Raw genomic sequence first — 22,095 nt, 5'->3', positions numbered from 1 at the left:
ATATCCCTTCGTCATGTCTGACCCATTGCCCTTGATTTCTGCTCCTCGTCATCCCAATCTTGAATGGTCACGTAAGCAGAACAGTGTTTGCCCCTAAAAACCTGACTGTGCTCAGAACAGCCAGGCTTTGACTTAGGAAGAGATCCCATTGCTTCCTGATCCTATCACATGAGTTGGGACTTCTGATGGATGACTCCGCTAATCTCTGTGAGCAGAGCCCACCTTTATCTTCCTTTCTGATCAGGATGTGGGTACAATATCCATATCAGTCTTCTGGGTACCAGTTTTATTTTTAACAGAAGGCTAGGTGTCAAATCAAAAAATTTTTAAAGAGAACTACTAGAAGAAAAGTTGGAGTTTTTGCTTTAGGACTTCACAAAAAACATCTGGCGTCAAGGTCCACAGCAGTGGAAGTAGTAGAAAGACATGGTGGTGGGAGAAGGCAACTGGGGATCTGACCAGGTTGATGGGAGTGTTCGTGTAGCTCCACCACAAAGGAGTAACCACAAAGATCAAGAGTCTTTGATTTCTGGAGACCAGTTCATTTTACTTGATGTCTTTGCAGCATTTGATGAAGTTGGAGGCTATGAGAGCTTTAAAGAGAAGTACATGAATGCCATTCCATCTGTCATCGAGGCAGAAAACCTGACCATTGACCCCAGCTGCTATACTCCTCCAGCAAACTCCTTCCATGTCTTCCGAGATCCTGTCTCTGGTGATGTTCCATGGCCAGGCTTGATATTTGGAATGCCCATTGTAGCTGCATGGTACTGGTGCACAGACCAGGTGAGGGGTGTGTGTGTGTGTGAGAGAGAGAGAGAGTGTGTGTGTGTGTATGTGAGAGAGAGAGAGAGAGAGAGAGAATTTGTTTACATTGTTCTTTCTCATCTCATAGAAAACACACATAGTTTTTATTGTATTTGTTCAACGTCCTCCAATTTTTCTACCTTTGTAGATGAAAATTCAAATATCTTCTCTTTTTAATTTTTCAATATTCATTTGTATACCATTTGGATCATTTTTATTTTTGCTTTGGTTGCTGATGTTTTCTTCTCCCTGGGTAGTCTCCGTCAGCTTCAAGTTCATCATTTCACAATTCTTAGCCCATCTTGAACCTGTGGCCACAGTTTTATTTTTCCTCTACATCATGAACTGACCTTCTCAACTATCTACCAAAAGGTGTGTCGTCTCACCACTGATTTCTGGAAGCATATTTAGTATCTGTAGTTCATCTCTTTTTCTGTAACTAGTATCACATTCACCAGTAGATCAAGTCTCTGACCGTGATGGCCTGTTAACAGGGTTCCCCACCCCACCCCAGCCTGTTACTGCTGCTGTCCATCCAACTTATTCTAGAGCTCTGTATAAAAATGCCAGTTGCTTCTCCAACCCTGAATGATCCCACTGATGTCCCTTGCAGATTGAGAATTAAAACAAAACAAAACAAAAAAAGACATCTTTATTTTCAGACAGTCCTCTATCAGAAAAATAGCAAGAAGGGGCATTATGAGTAGAAATCCTACTTTTCTAGAAACTTGTGAGTTAAGAAATTTCACAGTTTAGATAGAAACGTTGAAATTATATGCATTTTCCCCAAGACTGTTACATATGATTCATAACTATGCATGACTGGTGAAGTTCTCAGGAAATATAGATGGATAGCTCCCACACGTTATGTTACATGATGTTCTAATTGATCCCTAACTATGGGGTTTCCATGCCTAACTCAATTTTTCAATAAGGCAATTGCCCTATCACAGTATAGAAATGCTGATGATGTGAACAATATTCAAGACACAACTTGGGGCTGGCGCCGTGGCTCACTTGGTTAATTCTCTGCCTGTGGTGCCAGCATCCCATGTGGGCACCAGGTTCTACTGCTGGTTGTTCCTCTTCCAGTCCAGCTCTCTGCTGTGGCCCGGGAAGGCAGTGGAGGATGGCCCAAGTGCCTGAGCCCTGCACCCACATGGGAGACCAGGAGGAAGCACCTGGCTCCTGGCTTCAGATCAACACAGTGCCCTGGCCATAGTGGCCATTTGAGGGGGTGAACCAACGCTATCTGTCAAATAAATTTAAAAAAAGAAATGCTGATGATGTGAACAAAATTCAAGACACAACTTAAACACACAACATGCGTGGGCATCAGCTATGACAGCTTTGTGCCTGGAAGAACACACTACCATCATTGCATAGTGTAGCCTGTTACAGTACTAATGTGTATTAGCTTCTATACAACAATAGTCTTACATATGCTATACTAGAAGTTCAGACAGCCCCACAAGAGATAAACCTGTTTCAGAGATGAGAAATTTGAGACTCACAGAGATCAAACACTACGCAAAAAGAGTAGGGATTCTACCCAGAGCCCTTTTTTCCCTTTTTTTTTTTTTTTCTAACGAAGCATGACATCATTTCTTATTATAACATTAAGCCAGGGCCAGCACTGTGGCACAGGGGGTTAAAGCCGCAGCCTGGCATCCCATATCCTCCACTTCCGATCCAGCTTCCTGCTAACGCGCCTGGGAAAACAGCAGAGGATGGCCCAAGTGCTTGGGTCCCTGCACCCACATGGGAGACCTGGAAGAGACTCCTGGCTCCTGGCTTCAGATTGGCTCAGCTCTGGCTGCTGCAGCCATTTGGGGAGTGAACCAGCAGATAGAAGACCTCTCTCTCTGTCTCTATCTCTCTCTGCAACTCTTTCAAATAAATAAAAATAATTTTTTTTAAATTTATCCTTGAAAAGAGACATTCACCTTCTTGGCAATTGTGCTTTGTCTTCCTGGCAGGTGACGGTGCAGCGCTGCCTGTCTGGCAAGGACATGTCTCACGTGAAAGCCGCCTGCATCATGTGTGGGTACCTGAAGCTACTGCCCTTGTTCCTCATGGTGATGCCCGGGATGATCAGCCGGATCCTGTACCCAGGCAAGCCGTGAACCCACACATCCTCTCTTTCATGCTTGAGGTCTATGAAGCATCTTAAGATGCAGCAGAATCTTGTATGCTAGAAAACCCGTGCTGGCCAGGAAATGAGAACCAAATCCCAGGCAGAAGGAACAGCTGGTGCAGATGAACAGAGGTTTGGAAAAATTAGCACATCTGATGCTCCGTTCCCTGATCACTCACGCAGGCTGCCTGTCTCCTTGCAGGCACGTGAGTGTGAGGCCTGTTTTTGTCAGTGGCTCGGATTTAAGGAAGCCTAGACAGCAAGGTTGGAGGGTCCTGGAGGAGGACCAGGCAGAACTGGGCCAATCAGAAGTGGGTGAGCCGTAGAGGTAGAGTGTGGTGGTTGAGACGCACTCGCTTCTCTTGGTTCCTGGGAGACGGGTGGAGAGCTGAATGTAAACACTGGGAAATTGGGCTATTTGAGCCACGTCCATTTCTGAGTCCACTGAGAGTGGTCTCCTAGCATTAAAAAAAAAAAAAAACCTTCTTTATTGTGAAAAGTGAAGGAAATACAATCTAGTATTTGTGGAATAATGGAGGATTCATTTTTATTAGGGCAACCCAGCAGACAACACTGAGCCTGCTTCAAATCCCCTCAACAGAGCATCAGTGTTTTTCACTGTAATCTGGATGATCGCTAAGTGGCCAACACCACTCCATAGTGCAGTATTTTTTTAAAGATTTATTTATCTATTTGAAAGGTGGTGCTACAGAGAGGAAGAGAGACAGAGGCAGAGAGAGAAAGAGAGATCTTCCATCCTCCAGTTCACTCCCCAAATGGCCGCGATGGCTGGGACTGGGTCAGAGTAAAGCTAGGAACCAGGAACTCCATCCAGATCTCTCACATGGGTGCCGGAGACCAAGCACTTGGGCCATCTGCTGCTGCTTTCCCAGGTGCATTAACAGGGAGCTGGATTGGAAGTAGAGCAGCCAGGACTCGAACTGACGCCTGTATGGGATGCTGGCATTGCAGGAAGCGCCTTACTTAACCCCACTATGCCACAATGCTGGCCCCCAAAAAGACATTTCTTTGTGGGAAATTATCAGAAATGATTTTTTAAAAGACTACAATGTACTAAGGCATTGTTATTTCAGGTGATTCTCTGTCAATTGTCCCTACTTGTGGTCATAACACCGTTCAAGCAAAAAATTCCCAAAAGTTCTGTGCAACTGTTGCAAGAAGGGCCACCATCACCCATAGGACAGTCACCCTAATCGATGGATCATCATCATGAGTGACACTTTGTCACTGATGTATGTGGAAACTGTTAGGCCGGATATGCCTGGACATACATTCAAATTTCCTGTGGTGGTGGTGATTCTTGTTCTTGTTTATCTTTGGAGTTCTGTGCTCCTGGGAGAATTTATGCTCCTGTCATGTTTCTGGAGCATGAGGTCACCTCCCTCTGTTTGCTGGTTTTTTTTTTTTTTTCCTCTGTTTGCTGTAATGCTCTACATGGGCCACACTCCAAAGGAGAGCCCTGCCCCTTGGGTCAGTGCCAGAGGAGCTAGGGGTATAAGACACTTGTAGGTCACGTTCCAGAAAAAGAGGGACCAGCGGCATGGTGTGCCATTCAAGGTTGAATCTCTGACTTCCAGGTAAATGTCTTTCCTCCTGCCCAAGATGTTATAGCTGATCTCTCTGTCCAGGGCTATGGGTTGTTGAGATCTGCTCATTGAACTCATGTCTGAATCCTTCCTCAGATACTGTGGCATGCGTTGTACCTTCTGAATGTATAAAACACTGTGGCGTTGACGTCAGCTGCACTAACTACGCCTACCCAACACTGGTGCTGGAACTGATGCCCGCTGGTAAGAAAACCTCCGAGCTAGGCTAGCTTTGGAGGGCTGGCTAATAGATCAACCATGAGAATGGGCTGTGGCGTAATCCTTGGTAATTCTTACTTCTGTTAATTCTTCTGCTCACCAGACATTTCTTCTTTTATTTTTTTTTCATTCATTCACTTGCAAAGATTTTTCTCTTTTTTCATTTTTGAGGTAACACATTTTTAATTTCCATTATAGTCAAAGTTTTAACACTACACTAAATAAAGAGTTCAAAAAATAAAAAGTAAAAAGTAGGTAGGGCTATAAACAATAATAAAATGAAAAAATGTTCAACTTGTTTAAAGTAAATTTAAAATAGTCACAAAATCATTAAAACTATAACAGTATATAATTCTTAGCAATTTGTTTGACAATGATTGAAAAAAAGTTTGACAAAACACTGTATTTGAAGCAAAACTGATACACCCAGTCATTTCTGTCTCTTTTTATTTGCTTTGTTTCTTTTTTATTTTTTATTTTAGCTCCCATACATAAAGAAAAACATGCAGTGTTTGTCTTACTGTGTCTGGCTTATCTCATTTAACTTGATGCCCACCAATTCCAACCATTTTGATGCAAATGATAGAATTCCATTCTTTTTTATTGATGGATAAGATTCCATTCGTCTGACGATGGCCACCTTGGTTGATTCTGTATTTCAGCTACTGCGAGTGATGCTGCTGTGAACATGGTAGGGCAGGTATCTCCTTGATACAAGGAGTTCACGTCTTGGTGTATATACCCAGTAGTGAGATTGCTGGACCATGTGGCAGGTCAATTTCTAGTTCTTAAAGAAACCGCCACACTGTTTTCCATGGTGGCGGCACTAATTGACATTCCCACAAACACTGTACATGAGCTCCCCTTTCTCCACATCCTCACCAGCATTTGTTGCTGTCTTTTGTACAGTAACTTGTCCGCCGGGGATGAGGTGATATCTCATTGTGGTTTTGATTTGCATTTCTCTGATACCTACTGATACTGATCATTTTTTTTCATATTTTTTGGCCATTTGTGTTTCTTCTTTTGAGAACCATCTGTTCGAGTTATTTGCCCATTTTCTTAACCGTATTTGTTATTTTGTTGTTGGGTTTTTTGAGTTGCTGATTTATTCTTGAAACCTTTGTTGGGTAAGTAGCTTACAAATTTTTTTTCTCATTCTGCCAGCTGTCTCTTCACTCTATTGATTGCTCCCTTTGTTGTGCAAAAGCTTCTGCGTTTGAAATCACCCCATTTGTTTAGTCTTGTTTTTGTTGCTTGTGCATTGTGCAAGAAGTCATTACCTACATCAATGTCTTGGATTGTGTCCACTACATTTTCTTCTAGCATGTCTCACATCTTAAATTTAAGTTTTTGATCCACCTTGAATTGATTTTTGTGTGTGGTGAGACATGGGGAGCGAATTTCATTTATGTAAATTTATATGAATATACACACACATCCATTTTTGCCAGCACCATTTATTGAAGAGGTTATCCTTTCTCCAGCGTATAGTCTGGGCACTTTCGTCAAAAAATCAAATGGTGGCATGTATGTGGATGAATTTATGGGCTCTTCACTCTGTTCTGATGATCTATATGTTGGTTTTTGTGTCAGTAGTTTGCTGTTTTAGTTACTATAGTATGCTTTGAAGTCAGGTATCGTTATGGCTCCAAGCTTGTTTTTTTGTTTTCTTGTTTGTTTGTCTTTGCTTTGGACCACTTTGGCTATTCCAGGACTTTTGTGATCCCATATGAATTTCAGGATTTTTTTTCTAATGCTGTAAAGAATGACATTGGTATTTTGGTAGGGGTTGCATTGAATCTATAGATTGCTTTTGGAAGTATAGACATTTTAATTACCAGACATTTCTTGAGTACCTTTCATAGGCTGCCAAACCTGTGGTAGGCCTGGAGATTTCAGAAATGAAGAGTTTCCGTTAGGGGAACCCCTGCTCTTTCAGATTCAACACTGCTTTCCAAAGCAGTCAAGAACATTCAAGGGCTATTTGAAGCAACAAATAATTCTACAAATTTAAAAATTCAGAGGACTAGAGGTTAACAATTCATCCTGTGTTTCTTGGGACTAGTGATACTAGAATAGATTTCAACCCATGTCACTTACAAACACTTGCCAAGCACCCGCGACGCACCAGGTCATGCCTTGGTGCTCAGAACACATAGTAAAACAGACACAAAGACTTGTCCCCTTTGGTACTCACATTCCAGTTTCATGAGATAGAAAATAAACCTTAAGTTCAAAACAAGTAAACTGTTAGGCTATCAGATGGTGATTTTTTTTTACTATTATAATGATTGCAAGTAAACAGTGATTATTAATCCCCAAAACATGTCAAATGTTTGGTCAGAAGGTGATTGTTGTGGTGGTGAATAAAAACAGAGCAAGGTCCAAGTCTTGGAAGTGACCAGGTAATCTTGTACTTGGTGCCTTTCTGCTCCCTGGCACACAAGAGCGTCTTCAGGATAAAGGATGCATGATCCCCTGTCCACCCCATCCTACTCTGCCCTAGGAGGCTTAGAGCCATTACGAATGGACAGAGGGAACCAGAGCGTGAAGCTCCCACAGCGGTTCCAAACTCTCGGCTTTTCTCCCCAAAGGCTTTCCGGCAGCACCCCTAACCAAGCTGCTTTCTCTCCAGTCCTCTTCAGGAAGCCAGGAGTTCCTCTCCCAAAGAAAGACGGCATGGCACCGCTTCCTCTCTTAGAAAACTAGGCGCCAGCAAATGAGCTCTATGTTATATATTTTTAAAAAGAGTTATGTTTTATTTATTTGAAAGACATTGTTACAGAGAGAGGTAGAGCCAGAGAGCAAGAGGGAGAGCAACAGAGAGAGAGGGGGGTTTTCCATCCACTGGTTCACTCCCCAAATGGCTGCAACAGCCAGAGCTGAGCTGATCTGAAGCCAGAAGCCAGGAGCTTTTTCAGGGTCTCCCACACGGGTGCAGGGGCCCAAGGACTTGGGCCATCTTCTACTGCTTTCCCAGGCCATGGCAGAGAGCTGAATCGGAAGTGGAGCAGCCAGGACTCGAACCAGTGCCCATATGGGATGCCAGCACTGCAGGTGGGGGCTTTAACCTGCTGTGCCACAGCACAGGCCCTTGTGTTTATATGTAAGACTAGAATTCTACACCAAGTTATTCTCAGGTCACCAGGAAACTCCACATGCAGATGTGTTGTTGTTTTTTCTTTTCTTTTTTCTTTTTCTTTTTTTTTTTTAAGATTTATTTTATTTACTTGAGAGGCAGAGTTAGAGAGAGAGAGAAGTCTTCCATCCACCGGTTTGCTCCCCATATGGCCATAATGGCTGGGGCTGGGTTGACCCAAAGCCAGGAGCCAGGAGCTTCTTCCAGGTCTCCCATGCTGGTGCAAGGGCCCAAGCACTTGGGTCATCTTCCACTGCTCTCCCAGGCCATAAGCAGGGAGCTGGATCACAACTAGGACTCCAACCAGGGTCCATAAGGTGCCGAGGCAAAGGCATAGCCTATTATGCCACAGCACTGGCCCCCACAGACGTTGTTTTAATGAGAACATCGGTTAATCAATGTCTGGGTCAGAATGGTTAGTTTTGAAGGGCTCCCTGGTTCTGCAAGGTCCTCATGGGTCACGCCGTCCGGCCCCTAACCAGTGCGCTCTCGCCCCTCTTCCGGCGCCAGGGCTGCGGGGCCTGATGCTGTCGGCCATGCTGGCGTCTCTCATGAGCTCCCTGACCTCCATCTTCAACAGCTCCAGCGCGCTCTTCACCGTGGACATCTACACCAAGATCCGGAAGCGGGCGTCGGAGAAAGAGCTCCTGATAGCCGGGCGGTGAGCGCTTCTGCTTTCTAACGGTGGGCGGAACCTGAAGCTCGCTTGCTCTTTTAGCTTTGCAGAAAATGATCAGCGCATTCCAGAACAGACGGCGGGAGGGGCACTAGAGGACATTGAATGCGACTTCCCAAGGCCCTGATTTTAAATGAAATGGTTGCCTTCTCGGCCTTTCAAAAGCCTCCTAGCACAATCCCCCATCACGTCTTCAACACTCCCTCGGTGTTTTCATATAGCGCCACCTGCTCTCCTAGGTTAATGCATTGTCATTAAAAGTTGCCATGCGTGTTGCAGACGGGTGATAGGGTAAGGCATCCACACACTAACACACGGGAATTTATCCACTGCATTTATGAAGATTTGGCTGTAACAGTAAAATATCTGCTCTTTTGTGATAGAAAAAATGCTGACTGCAATTCAAAGGCTTAAAATGCAATAGCCCCAGGGCCGGTGCTGTGGCACAGCGGGTTAAAGCCCTGGCCTGAGGCGCCTGCATACCTTATGGGCGCCGGTTCGAGTCCCGGCTGCTCCTCTTCCTATCCTGCTCTCTTCTGTGGGCTGGGAAAGCAGTAGAGGATGACCCCAAGTCCTCGGGCCCCTGCAGCCGCATGGGAGACCCGGAGGAAGCTCCTGGCTCCTGGCTTCAGATGGGTGCAGCTCCAGCCGTTGCGGCCATCTGGGGAGTGAACCAGCGGATGGAAGACCTCTCTCTCTGTCTCTACTTCTCTCTGTAACTCTTTCAAATAAATAAAATAAATAATAAAAAAAGCAATAGCCCCACTATTAGACTCATGATCCTCAGCATAAACCCTCTTTATGTCTCAAGGAAAATTAAAGACTTTCTTCCCAAAAGCACAAATATTTTAAAATATGTAATTATATAATAAATATATAAAATCACATATTATAAACTATATAATTCTTGCTTTGTGGAATTTGTGCTTTTGTAGGAAGATGGACAATTAGCACGCGTACGCAACATTGGGTGACCAGACGTGCTAGGAGGACACTGGAATCAGAATGCAAAGATGACAGTGACTTAATCCAGGTGCTCAGTGCGTCCCCTCCTCCGAAGAGGTGACATCTGAGCAGGTCCTGCAGGGAGCCCTCTGGGGGAGGAGCAATCACGTGCGTGGTTCTGACATGGAGGTTCACGTGTGTGGCGTCTTTGAGGGCAGCAGAGAATGAGGTTGGCACGTGCGGAGCAAGAGGGAGAGTGATACGAAGGTCAGGAAGGGAGCGTTGGAGCTCTGAGAAGACTTTGGAGTTTATACTACTGTGATAGAAAGCAATTGCAGACAAGAGAGCATGACTGGCTTCCCAGTGATAACAAAGATGATGACGGGTGTGATTAATGGAATCCTTACTGTGTGCTGGCCTTTGCGCTAAGCCTGTACACATTTATTACATTTCACTGTTATGAGGCTGCCTCTGGTTTACAAAGTTGTGCCTGGTTTCCTGCCCGATGCTGGCTCCTCCCTCTGTACCACCAGAACTTTCTAGGTGAACGGGGAGATGCTCACCTTCTATGCCCAGCCGAGCTGTCTCTCTTTGTTCATTTAGTCACATGACAAACACAGAAGGGTTTTAGAAAAGTCAGTCATGTTCCCTGGACCTCACGAGTTCCTAATTGATTTTTACCACTTGCTAATATCTTAATCAATTCTACCTGCCAGAGTGTTCAAATAGTAAAATGCACAAAGTAGCACTTTTTTTTTTTTTCCAACACACTCAACCTTCTAGGATAAACAGAAGCTGTTTAACTCCTGCAGACTGATTTAATTTCCCTCGAGGTAGGAATCTGCTGTCTTTCCCATACAAATAGCTGTTGATCAATGGAAAATAGTATGGTGTTTATTTCTAATTGATATATGGGTTATATCAGAAAATTATTAATCAGTTGTTGACATTTGACCTGTTCCTGTGAGTGCATATTTAATCTCCTGGGGAGGGTCTAATGAGTACTTCTAAAGAAGCAATCGCTTATTGGCAAGAGATAATCATCAAACATGACGTGGGTTCATGGCAGATCAAGGAACCCGATTTCATTTAGAAAACTGGTGAGAAGCACAACAAATGGATTCGTAAACAAAAGCCCAACGGAAGGGCCTCTAATGCTTTTGTCTAACATTGAAATCACTTTGTTTTCTGACCAGGTTATTTGTCTTCCTATTAATTATCATCAGTATCCTGTGGGTCCCACTAGTAGAGGTATTTCGAAGTGGCCAATTAACCCATTACACAGAATCAATTTCTAGCTACCTTGGGCCTCCGATTGCAGCTGTCTTTCTGCTTGCCATCTTCTGTAAGAGAGCCAATGAACAGGTAAGGGGAGCCAAGACCTTCTTTTCCCCTGCTGGAATGAGAAAACCAGTGTTTCTCTCACTAGGGTATCAAAATCCATTCTTTCTACCCTGCTTATACAACTCCAGATCCTTCTTGCTTTTAGTCATTGTCAGCCATGATTCCTGATTCTTACCAAAATACAAAAATATGTGCAATCTTTCAACATACATTTCCTACAGAACATGACATACCTCCATGGCGTAGTACTGAGGAGCACGATTTGGGAGACAATACAACTCTTTTTTTTTTTTTTTTTAACAGGTAGAGTTATAGACAGTGAGAGAGAGAGACAGAGAGAAAGGTCTTCCTCCCGTTGGTTCACTCCCCAAATGGCTGCTATGGCCGGCGCTGCGCTGATCTGAAGCCAGGAGCCAGATGCTTCCTCCTGATCTCCCACGCGGGTGCAGGGGCCCAAGCACTTGGGCCACCCTCCACTGCCCTCCCGGGCCACAGCAGAGACTGGACTGTAAGAGGAGCAATTGGGACTAGAACCCAGTGCCCATATGGGGTGCCAGTGCCGCAGGCGGAGAATTAACCAAGTGAGCCACGGCACCGGCCCCAACAATATGACTCTTACCACCTGATAGAGTTATCATCTGAAGCAAATTCTATGACTCTCTTTAAAACGAACATAAGGATTCTGCCCACCCTAGGTGTTGCTGTGAGAATCAAAGAAGATAAAATATGTGAAATTCGTAGAAGAAAACATACCACAAATGTATTCAAAATAGGTTAATTACTATGAGGCTATATAATTGATTGACTATTGTGGACTGTGTACATTTAATCAATCTCTTAACTGCCATAGGTGTTAGCCTCACTATTACGATTTTCAGATAAGGAATAGGTGCAAAGAGGTTAATATCCTCTTGCTAGGTAATAAGCGGTGGTCTCGGGACTCAGACTCAGGCCTTCCTTCATCCAAAGCTCACACTTTCTCATGCAATACTACTTTCCTAAAACTTAACGTCAGGAACCTTTTGTCTAACATTGAAATCACTTTGTTTTCTGACCAGGTTATTTGTCTTCCTATTAATTATCATCAGTATCCTGTGGGTCCCACTAGTAGAGGTATTTCGAAGTGGCCAATTAACCCATTACACAGAATCAATTTCTAGCTACCTTGGGCCTCCGATTGCAGCTGTCTTTCTGCTTGCCATCTTCTGTAAGAGAGCCAATGAACAGGTAAGGGGAGCCAAGACCTTCTTTTCCCCTGCTGGAATGAGAAAACCAGTGTTTCTCTCACTAGGGTATCAAAATCCATTCTTTCTACCCTGCTTATACAACTCCAGATCCTTCTTGCTTTTAGTCATTGTCAGCCATGATTCCTGATTCTTACCAAAATACAAAAATATGTGCAATCTTTCAACATACATTTCCTACAGAACATGACATACCTCCATGGCGTAGTACTGAGGAGCACGATTTGGGAGACAATACAACTCTTTTTTTTTTTTTTTTAACAGGTAGAGTTATAGACAGTGAGAGAGAGAGACAGAGAGAAAGGTCTTCCTCCCGTTGGTTCACTCCCCAAATGGCTGCTATGGCCGGCGCTGCGCTGATCTGAAGCCAGGAGCCAGATGCTTCCTCCTGATCTCCCACGCGGGTGCAGGGGCCCAAGCACTTGGGCCACCCTCCACTGCCCTCCCGGGCCACAGCAGAGACTGGACTGTAAGAGGAGCAATTGGGACTAGAACCCAGTGCCCATATGGGGTGCCAGTGCCGCAGGCGGAGAATTAACCAAGTGAGCCACGGCACCGGCCCCAACAATATGACTCTTACCACCTGATAGAGTTATCATCTGAAGCAAATTCTATGACTCTCTTTAAAACGAACATAAGGATTCTGCCCACCCTAGGTGTTGCTGTGAGAATCAAAGAAGATAAAATATGTGAAATTCGTAGAAGAAAACATACCACAAATGTATTCAAAATAGGTTAATTACTATGAGGCTATATAATTGATTGACTATTGTGGACTGTGTACATTTAATCAATCTCTTAACTGCCATAGGTGTTAGCCTCACTATTACGATTTTCAGATAAGGAATAGGTGCAAAGAGGTTAATATCCTCTTGCTAGGTAATAAGCGGTGGTCTCGGGACTCAGACTCAGGCCTTCCTTCATCCAAAGCTCACACTTTCTCATGCAATACTACTTTCCTAAAACTTAACGTCAGGAACCTGGAACGAAGGGGCACATGTTTGCACCCCCATCAACCTCTCAGAGGAAACAGATGCTTCTAATTGTCAAGAGTGTAGCAGACTTCTCAAAACCACCTCTGATCAGTTGTGCAAACTGTGAATGTAAGTCAAAATCCTGTTTAATGCTACAGAACAAGTTTGTGAATATATCAATAAAATAAAGTTAAGGAAAACTCCCCCCTTAAGTCCGTATGGAAGGTAGAATTCTGGAGAATCAATAATGCAATGTGTTTTGGGGTGATGGAAAGCAGCACCCCACTAACAAGCACATACAAGTGTGCATTAGTCCAACTCTTTTGTCTTTGTAGTTGAATACCCAAAAGAAACGTCTTGGGAAAGGCCCACAGCCTACAGTTTGAGGGCTAAAGTTCAGAATGGGCAGCTTCCTGGTCTGCTCTCTGATGGAAGGTGGTGATCCAGGGAGCAGAGAGGGAGATCAGGCAGAATTTGAACTCAAATCAATTTGAATCAATCAACTGTCACAAGAGCGACCCTCTGAGGGCATGCCTCCAGTGGCCTCAAAACCTCCCAGCAACCCGAGCTCCTAGGCACCACAATTAGATCAAGTCCCCACCCTTACTCCATCACGCAGTGAGCGTCAGTGTTTAACCATCGGTGTGAATGTTAGGGAGACAAACACTGCTGAGTGCCTAACAAAGGGTCTTCAGGTTATGCAAGACTTTCAAAAAAAATTTTTTTGTACCAAAAGGCACTTTGATTTTCATTACCATTTCCCCCTGGATTTGACATACCCTCAATATTTGCAACTTGGAAGCTTAACCTCTTGCTCAACGCTAGCCACTTGTTTTTTTCTTAGTTGAGAAACCGGACAGGCTGATAATTATGGTTTACTCAAATGAGCTGCTCATCTTTGCTAAACACTCTGCTCTTGTGTGTGTTTGTTTTTCAGGGTGCATTCTGGGGTCTAATGATTGGGTTGGTGATGGGCCTTATTCGAATGATCGCAGAATTTGCATACGGAACAGGAAGTTGCCTGGCTCCGAGCAGCTGTCCGTATATTATCTGTGGAGTACACTACCTGTACTTTGCCATCATTCTCTTTGTTGTGTGCACAGCGGTCATCCTGGGAGTTTCCTTCTTAACAAAACCTATCCCCGATGTACACGTGAGTGATGGGTATCGGGTATACATTTGCATTCCAAAGCTGCTGCTAATACACATTTGGGTGGATGCATTTTACCACCAGAGCTTGGAGACCCCTGAGAGATTATTGTCCAATCTATACACTGTACAACAGTTTGCAACTGGTATGTGCAAAGCACTAGTAAATTAAGAAGTAAGACATTAGAAAGTAGGCTGCAGGCTCAAAACACTTCACATGCAGTTGGGAGGTCAATCTATGCCATTGTTTTTAAACATAATCTCTCATTTAGTTGCTACATATACTTTTTTTTTTTTTTTTGACAGGCAGAGTTAGTGAGAAAGAGAGAGACAGAGAGAAAGGTCTTCCTTCCGTTGGTTCACCCCACAAATGGCCGCTGCGGCCGGCACGCTGCACCAATCCGAAGCCAGGAGCCAGGTGCTTCCTCCTGGTCTCCCATGCGGGTGCAGGGCCCAAGCACTTGGGCCGTCCTTCACTGCCTTTCCCGGGCCACTGCAGAGAGCTGAACTGGAAGAGGAGCAACTGGGACAGAATCCGGCGCCCCGACCGGGACTAGAACCCGGTGTGCTGGCGCCATAGGCGGAGGATTAGCCTAGTGAGCTGCGGCGCCGGCTGCTATATATACTTTCATTATTAGATTTTATTTATTTATTTTAAAGTCTGAAATACAGAGAGAGAAAGAGAGAGGGAGAGAGATGGGGAAGAGAGAGAGAGGGAGAGAGAGAGAGGAAGACAGAGGGAGAGAGATGGGGAAGAGAGAGAGATGGAGAGAGAGACAGATCTTCCATCTGCTGGCTCATTCCCCAAATGGCTATAAGAACCAGGGCTGGGCCAGGCAGAAGCCAGGAGCCAGGAGCTTCTACCTGGTCTCCCATGTGGGTGCAGCAGCCCATGTACTTAAGTGAGCCATTTTCAGCTGCCTTCCCAGGTGCATTAGCAGGGAGCTGGATTGGAAGTGGAGCAGCCAGGACTTGAACTGGCGCCCATATGGGATGCTGGCACTGCGAGTGGAGACTTAACCTTCTATGGGTAATTAGTGTTGTGCAAGAGGCTGGGAAGCACCTCAGAGCTTAGCTGTGATCTGGGCAGAAACTGCTCAGGGTGAAAAGAATTTCATACACAGCATGGACACTGCTTCAGAGATTTTTAAGAAGCACATAGTTACAGGGCAAGACAAGGAAAAATACAGTGAGACACATTTTTTTACCTTTGAAATTGGAAAAAATGTTTAATGTGAATAACAGCCAGTGTTGGTGAGTATGTAGGCAAATGCTCACAGTCCAGAATTGTGGGCAAATTGTATAATTTTCAGGAGGGCAATGTGATGGTAGCTATTAATTTTTAAATTCTCATACCTTATGAGTAAATAATCCTGCTTGTAGGTCTTATCGTGTGTAGAATTACTTTACAAGTAGGAAAACTATATAAGGATTTTCATATGCAAATACTTTCTAATAGAAAAAATAGAAGATAGTGGACAAACCGAATTTCCACCACAAAGGAAATTAGAAAATAATAATAGTACATGGGTTATTATATAGCTGTTTAAAAATGTGGGAAACAATTCTATGATTCATTTTGGAAATATCCATAATCTGATTTGGTGGGAAAAATTGTGCAGAATAGTCTCATTTTTGGAAACAACATATATGTAGCCATATATATTTTTTATATATAATGTTTGACTAAACATAGAAAAAAATCTTAAAGCATACACACACATCTGAAATTTTCAACAAAAATTATCTCAGGGTGGAAGGATACCAGAGAGGCCAGCAAATAGTAATCATTTTTTAAATATAAATACTTCTGGGGCTGGCACTGTGGCACAGTAGGTTAATCCTCTGCCTGCAGTGCCGGCATCCCATATGGGCGCCGGTTCTCAGCTGCACCTCTTCCAATCCAACTCTCCGCTATGGCCTGGAAAAGCAGTAGAAGATGGCCCAAGCACTTGGGCCCCTGCACTTGTGTGGGAGACCCAGAAGAAACTCCTGGCTCCTGGCTTCAGATCAGCCTAGCTCTGGCCGTTGTGGCCATTTGAGGAGTGAACCAGTGGATGGAAGACCTCTCTCTCTCTCTCTCTTTCCCTTTCACTATCTGTAAATCTACCTCTCAAACAAATAATATTTTAAAAATATATAAAAATGTTTTATGTACCAATATTTTCTGAATTATTACTAACATGTATAGCCTTTATTTTTTTTTTATTCATCACTCCTAACCTTTGAAGCAAAATTCATTTGCCTATTTCCCTAGGCAGTGGTCAGAATATTATATATTCTGAGAAATACATATTTTGTATTTCACATTATTTCATATTATATATTTCTTATGAGAAAGTCACAGGTCTAATTAAAATGAGGCATGATTTTGCAAATAGGATGGAACCTAAGTTTACAAACACAGAGCAGCTTTCTTAGAATGACCCAGGATGGGTATTTATTCCCTGCATCCAATCACGTGTTTTGGATCTACGGCTAAAGGGCTGGGAAGTTACATGAGAACACAATTTGCCATTTACTTTCACATTCCTAAATCTACATGCAGGCTAATTATATTTACAGACCACAATTAAAAGCCTATAAAACCCAACAATTCAAAGGCGTGATGTAGCCGACAAAAGTCTGGAGATGGGAGAGGACAGAGATGGGTAGGGAATTGCGGTTGGAACTCAAGAATAGAACATTGAGACTGTCTAAACTTGATGGTTCTGGAAATAGAAGTTAGGAAGATAGTGGAGAAGTGACCAGTCACTGCTGGACATTTGAAAGTCATGATGATGTAGCCAATAGCATTTGGATAAGGAAAGCAAGAACCTGGGTATAGTGTGGGTTAATTACATCTTTTTTTAAAGATTATTTTTATTTATTTGAAAGAGTTACAGAGAGGTAGTACCAGAGAGAGAGAAAGGTCTTCCATCTGTTGGTTCACTCCCCAGATGGCCTCAGCAGCCAGAATTGAACCGATCTGAAGCCAGGAGCCAAGAGCATCTTCTGGGTCTCCCGCATGGGTGCAGGGGCCCAAGCACTTGGGCCAATTTCTACTGCTTTTCCAGGCCATAGCAGAGAGCTGGATCAGAAGTGGAGCAGCCAGGACTCGAACCAACGTCCATCCATATGGGATGCCAGCACTGCAGGCCAGGGCTTTAACCCACTGCACCACAACACCAGGCTCTAATTACATCTTTGACTTCAGAAATTGTGAATCTATTGAAAGAGTCTCAAGGAGATCCTTTACAGTTGTCAGTGGCTATCAGAAGATTTAAAGTGGGAATCATTTTAAATAGTGTGTTTGGATGAGGGAATGAGGTAGGAGACCTTTTTTGTCCTTTTGATCTACACTCTTAAATTTTTATTTATTTATTTATTTTGACAGGCAGAGTGGATAGTGAGAGAGAGAGACAGAGAGAAAGGTCTTCCTTTTTGCCGTTGGTTCACCCTCCAATGGCCGCTGCAGCCTGCACATCGTGCTGATCCGAAGCCAGGAGCCAGGTGCTTCTCCTGGTCTCCCATGCGGGTGCAGGGCCCAAGCACTTGGGCCATCCTCCACTGCCTTCCCGGGCCATAGCAGAGAGCTGGCCTGGAAGAGGGGCAACCGGGATAGAATCCGGCGCCCCAACCGGAACTAGAACCCGGTGTGCTGGTGCCGCAAGGCGGAGGATTAGCCTGTTAAGCCCTTTTTATCTACACTCTTGTATGGTTTGATTGTTTTCAACCATAGATAAACAAAGGGCCCCCTGGATTGTCATAAACATTTGCCATCACTAATGTGCTTGTGTGTGGTCTCTGGTCAGCTGCATCGCTTGTGTTGGGCTCTGCGGAACAGTACCGAGGAACGAATTGATTTGGATGCAGGAGAGGAAAGGCAAGAAGAATCTGATGAAGATGCTGAAGAAGGTAACATAGGAACTCTCTCTGTGGGCATGGCTTTTCTTAGGGGTAGTTCTTCCAATGCTGCTAAATCCAGTTTATTATAAAGCTGTTAGATGTATAGCAAACTAAAACTTAAAAAACTCTTAAAATCTTCTCAGTAGCCAAGACAACATGTTTAATGACTTGTTTGTTTGCTTGCTTGAAAGGCAGAGGGACAGAGCGGGGTTGGGGAGAGAGATTTTCCATCGGCTGGTTCACTTCCCAGATGGCCACAATGGCTGGAGCGGGTCCAAACCAAAACCAGGAGCCCAGAACCCCACCTGGTCTCCCACGTGGGTGGCAGGGGCTCAGATACTGGAACCATCTGCTGCTGCCTTCTCAGGCATGTACATTAGCAGGAAGCTGGGTGAGAAACAGAGCACTGGACTCAAACCAGCTCTCCGACCTGGGATGCTGACACCCATACCTGCTGCACCACAATGCCAGCTCCCACCTCAACCTTTTACATATGAAATCCAGCCATTCATCTGCCTGTCGCCCGTCATCCATCCGTGAAACTGCAAACCAGCAAGCCAGCTGCTGAGATGTCAATCACGCACTTACTTCTGTTTCTGGTTATATGAAGGATTCGACAAATCAGCCTCGACAGCTGTGCCACACTCCTGCCTCTCTCTTTTCTTCTTCCTTGCTGTTCTCATTTGTATACTCTTCCACTAACAGGACCTGGCTTTATTCCATTGTGGCTTTTTTTTTTCCCCTCTAACTTAAGTTCAATACTCACTAATCCCTAGCCTCTCTTCTTTTCCAATGGAAATAACTAAGCCTATATACATGTTCCCCAGAGTAATGTCTCATTGCGTCTCACAGATTTTCATGTGTGTAATTTTTTTAAAGATTTATTTTATTTATTTGAAAGAGAGTTACAGAGAGAGGTAGAGAGAGAGAGAGAGAGAGAGAGAGAGAGAGAGAGAGGTCTTCCATCTGCTGGTTCACTCCCCAGATGGCCACAATGGCTGGAGCTGCACCAATATGAAGCCAGGAGCCAGGAGATTCTTCCAGGTCTCCCACTCGGGTGCAGGGGCCCAAGGACTTGGGCCATCTTCTACTGCTTTCCCAGGCCATAGCAGAGAGCTGGATCGGAAGTGGAGCAGCCGGGACTAGAACTGGCGCCCATATGGGATGCAAACACTTCAGGCCAGGGCTTTAACCCACTGCGCCACAGCGCTGGCCCCCATGTATGTAATTTTTATAACCATTTATTTCCAAGTGCAACCAATTTCACTATGGTTTTTCATAGATATTTTAGCTTAGAACTATGCTTTAAATCTTCCACTGCTACATTAAATAGCCCTCTACATTGTACATAAGTCTGTCTGTATTTTTTGCCTATATAATTTTTATAAAGATTTATTTTATTTATTTGAAAGTCAGAATTACACAGAGAGAGGTAGATACAGAGAGAGGTCTTCCATCCGCTGGTTCACTCCCCAGCTGGCCACAATGGCTGGAGCTGTGCCGATCTGAAGCCAGGAGCCAGGAGCTTCTTATGGATCTCCCATGTGGGTGCAGGGGCCCAAGGACTTGGGCCATCTTCTACTGCTTTCCCAGGCCATAGCAGAGAGCTGGATCAGAAGAGGAGCAACCAGGACCAGAACCAGCACCCACATGGGATGCCAGCGCTTCAGGCCAGGGCATTAACCTGCTGCGCCACAGCGCCAGCCCCAGCTATATAATTTTTTTTAAGATTTATTTTATTTATTTGAAAGGCAGAGTTACACAGAGGCAGAGGCTTAGAGGTAAAGAGAGACAGAGAGATAGAGAAAGAAAGAAGTCTTCCATCCACTGGTTCACTCCCCCAGGTGGCTGGAACGGCTGGAGCTATGTCAATCTGAAGCCAGGAGCCAGAATCTTCTTCCATGTCTCTCACGCAGCTGCAGGGGCCCAAGCACTTGAGCCATCTTCTACTGGTTTCCCAGGCCATAGCAGAGAGCTGGATTGGAAGTGGAGCAGCCGGGACTAGAACTAGTGCCCAAAAGGGATGCAGGCAATACAGGCAGTGGCTTTACTCACTACACCACAACACTGGCCCCGTTTATATACTTTTGGCATAGATTGCAAGGCATTTGATTGTTGAGTACAGGGTTAATGCCTATGCAATATTGCTTTATACTCGAAATCCCCCTCCACGGGAGTCGAATCATGCTTTCCTACCAACAATGTGTGAGAGTTGCTATTTCCACATGGACTCGCTAATGTAGTGGGTTGAGAACCTTTCGAATTTTTGCTACTGAAACATGAGAAGTCATAGCTCTGTGAGCTCAAAAACCACGTGTTAGAATGGCCCTTTGGGAGCCCGCACTGTGGCACAGCAGGTTAACGCCCTGGCCTGAAGCGCCAGCATCCCATATGGGCGCCGGTTCAAGACCCGGCTGCTCCACTTCCGATCCGGCTCTCTGCTATGGCCTGGGAAAGCAGTAGAAAATGGCCCAAGTGCTTGGGCCCCTGCACCCACGTGGGAGACTCAGAAGAAGCTCCTGGCTCCTGGCTTCAGATCGGCACAGCTCCAGTCATTGTGGCCAATTGGGGAGTGAACCAATGGATGGAAGACCTCTCTCTCTCTCTCTCTCTCTCTCTCTCTCTGCCTCTCCTCTCTCTGTGTAACTCTGACTTTCAAATAAACAAATAAATCTTAAAAAAAAAGAATGGCCCTTTGGCCTAGCACTGAAGATGCCCACCTCCCATTTCAGAGTGCCTGGGACTGCTCCCAGTTCCAGCTTCCTGCCAATGCAGACTCTGGGAGGCAGCAGTGATGGTTCACACGTAGGAGACCCGGATTGAGTTCCCAGCTTGTGGCTTCATCCTGGCTCAGCTTCAGCTATTGCAGGCATTTTGGGAGTGAACCAATGCTTGGGAGTGCTCTGTATCTGTCTGTCTGTCTGCCTCATAAATAAATAAATAAATCTTTAAGCCATTTGTCTTTTTTCTTTAAACTGTTTATTCATCCTTCTAAAATGTTTTCATGGATCTGTTGGTCTTCTCTGTTTTTGGAAACCCATTATATGCTAAGGATATTAAAAGCCCTTCATAATATAATATGCAAACATCTCCCCTATTTTTCACTTGCTTTTAGTTTGTTTTATTGGACTCTATGCCCTGCAAAGGCTTTCTATTTTTATGTAAAGCTCAATTTATCTGTACAGACTCAGGGACTGCCCTCACACAAGTGGTTGTAATCACTCTTTATGATCGTCTGTACCATATTGACACAGATTTTTATTTCCACGTTCATGATCATTTGCTCCTCTGTCTTTTTCCTTCAGATTCTCCCGAGAAACCTCCTGGCTGTCTCAAGAAGGCATATGATCTGTTCTGCGGCTTGCAGAAGACGGGACACAAGCTGACCCCAGAGGAGAAGAAAGCTCTGGGGCAGAAGCTGACAGACACATCGGAGAAGCCCTTGTGGAGGATGGTAGTGAACATTAACGCCATCATCCTCCTGGCCGTGACCGTCTTTATGCATGCCTATTTTGCCTGACCTCTAGCTCAGCCACGAGGCTATTTATTAAGCAAAAATCGTATTGATTTTTCCTTTTATAGTTGTGTTGCGTAAGGGAGAGGAGCAGCCTAATGAGATGGCCACGTCTAAACCTTTTCGCTTTTGTTGTTATTTGGTGTCAATAAAAAGAGTGGGTAGTTTCTAAAACTAGTGAAGTGATCCTATGTGTGTGTGAACTAGCCACATAGGTACAAGTTTTTTCAATTTTATTGAGGCTTAAATAACAAATAAAAGTTTATATATATATATATTTAAGGTGTAAATGTGATAAATTGATACATGTATGTCTTTACAACTATTAACACATCTCCATCACCTGGCATTGTTCCCTGTTCTGTGCCTGTGATGAGAACACTTGAGATCTACTCTCCTAGCAAATGTCACGTACTCAACTGCATTACTATTCACTATGCTCATCCTGC

General features: G+C 44.4%; 1 protein-coding gene across 1 annotated transcript in view; it reads left to right on the top strand.

Annotated features, from left to right (window-relative positions):
- Positions 1–21,779, top strand: part of LOC133751910 (solute carrier family 5 member 4-like) — a 52,664-nt gene extending 30,885 nt beyond the window's left edge. The window contains exons 8-15 of the mRNA XM_062182122.1: positions 566–786; positions 2,787–2,922; positions 4,648–4,755; positions 8,423–8,573; positions 10,730–10,898; positions 14,033–14,248; positions 18,039–18,141; positions 21,438–21,779. Of these exons, the coding sequence (XP_062038106.1) occupies positions 566–786; positions 2,787–2,922; positions 4,648–4,755; positions 8,423–8,573; positions 10,730–10,898; positions 14,033–14,248; positions 18,039–18,141; positions 21,438–21,652 (1,319 nt within the window). The 3' untranslated portion in view covers positions 21,653–21,779. The remainder of the gene's footprint in view (positions 1–565; positions 787–2,786; positions 2,923–4,647; positions 4,756–8,422; positions 8,574–10,729; positions 10,899–14,032; positions 14,249–18,038; positions 18,142–21,437) is intronic.
- Positions 21,780–22,095: the final 316 nt, after the last annotated feature.

Source organism: Lepus europaeus, chromosome 23 (genome assembly GCF_033115175.1).
Source record: "Lepus europaeus isolate LE1 chromosome 23, mLepTim1.pri, whole genome shotgun sequence".
Lineage (NCBI taxonomy): Eukaryota > Metazoa > Chordata > Mammalia > Lagomorpha > Leporidae > Lepus > Lepus europaeus.
The sequence above is the reverse complement of the archived record's forward strand: the minus strand, read 5'-3'. Positions and strand labels throughout refer to the sequence as shown.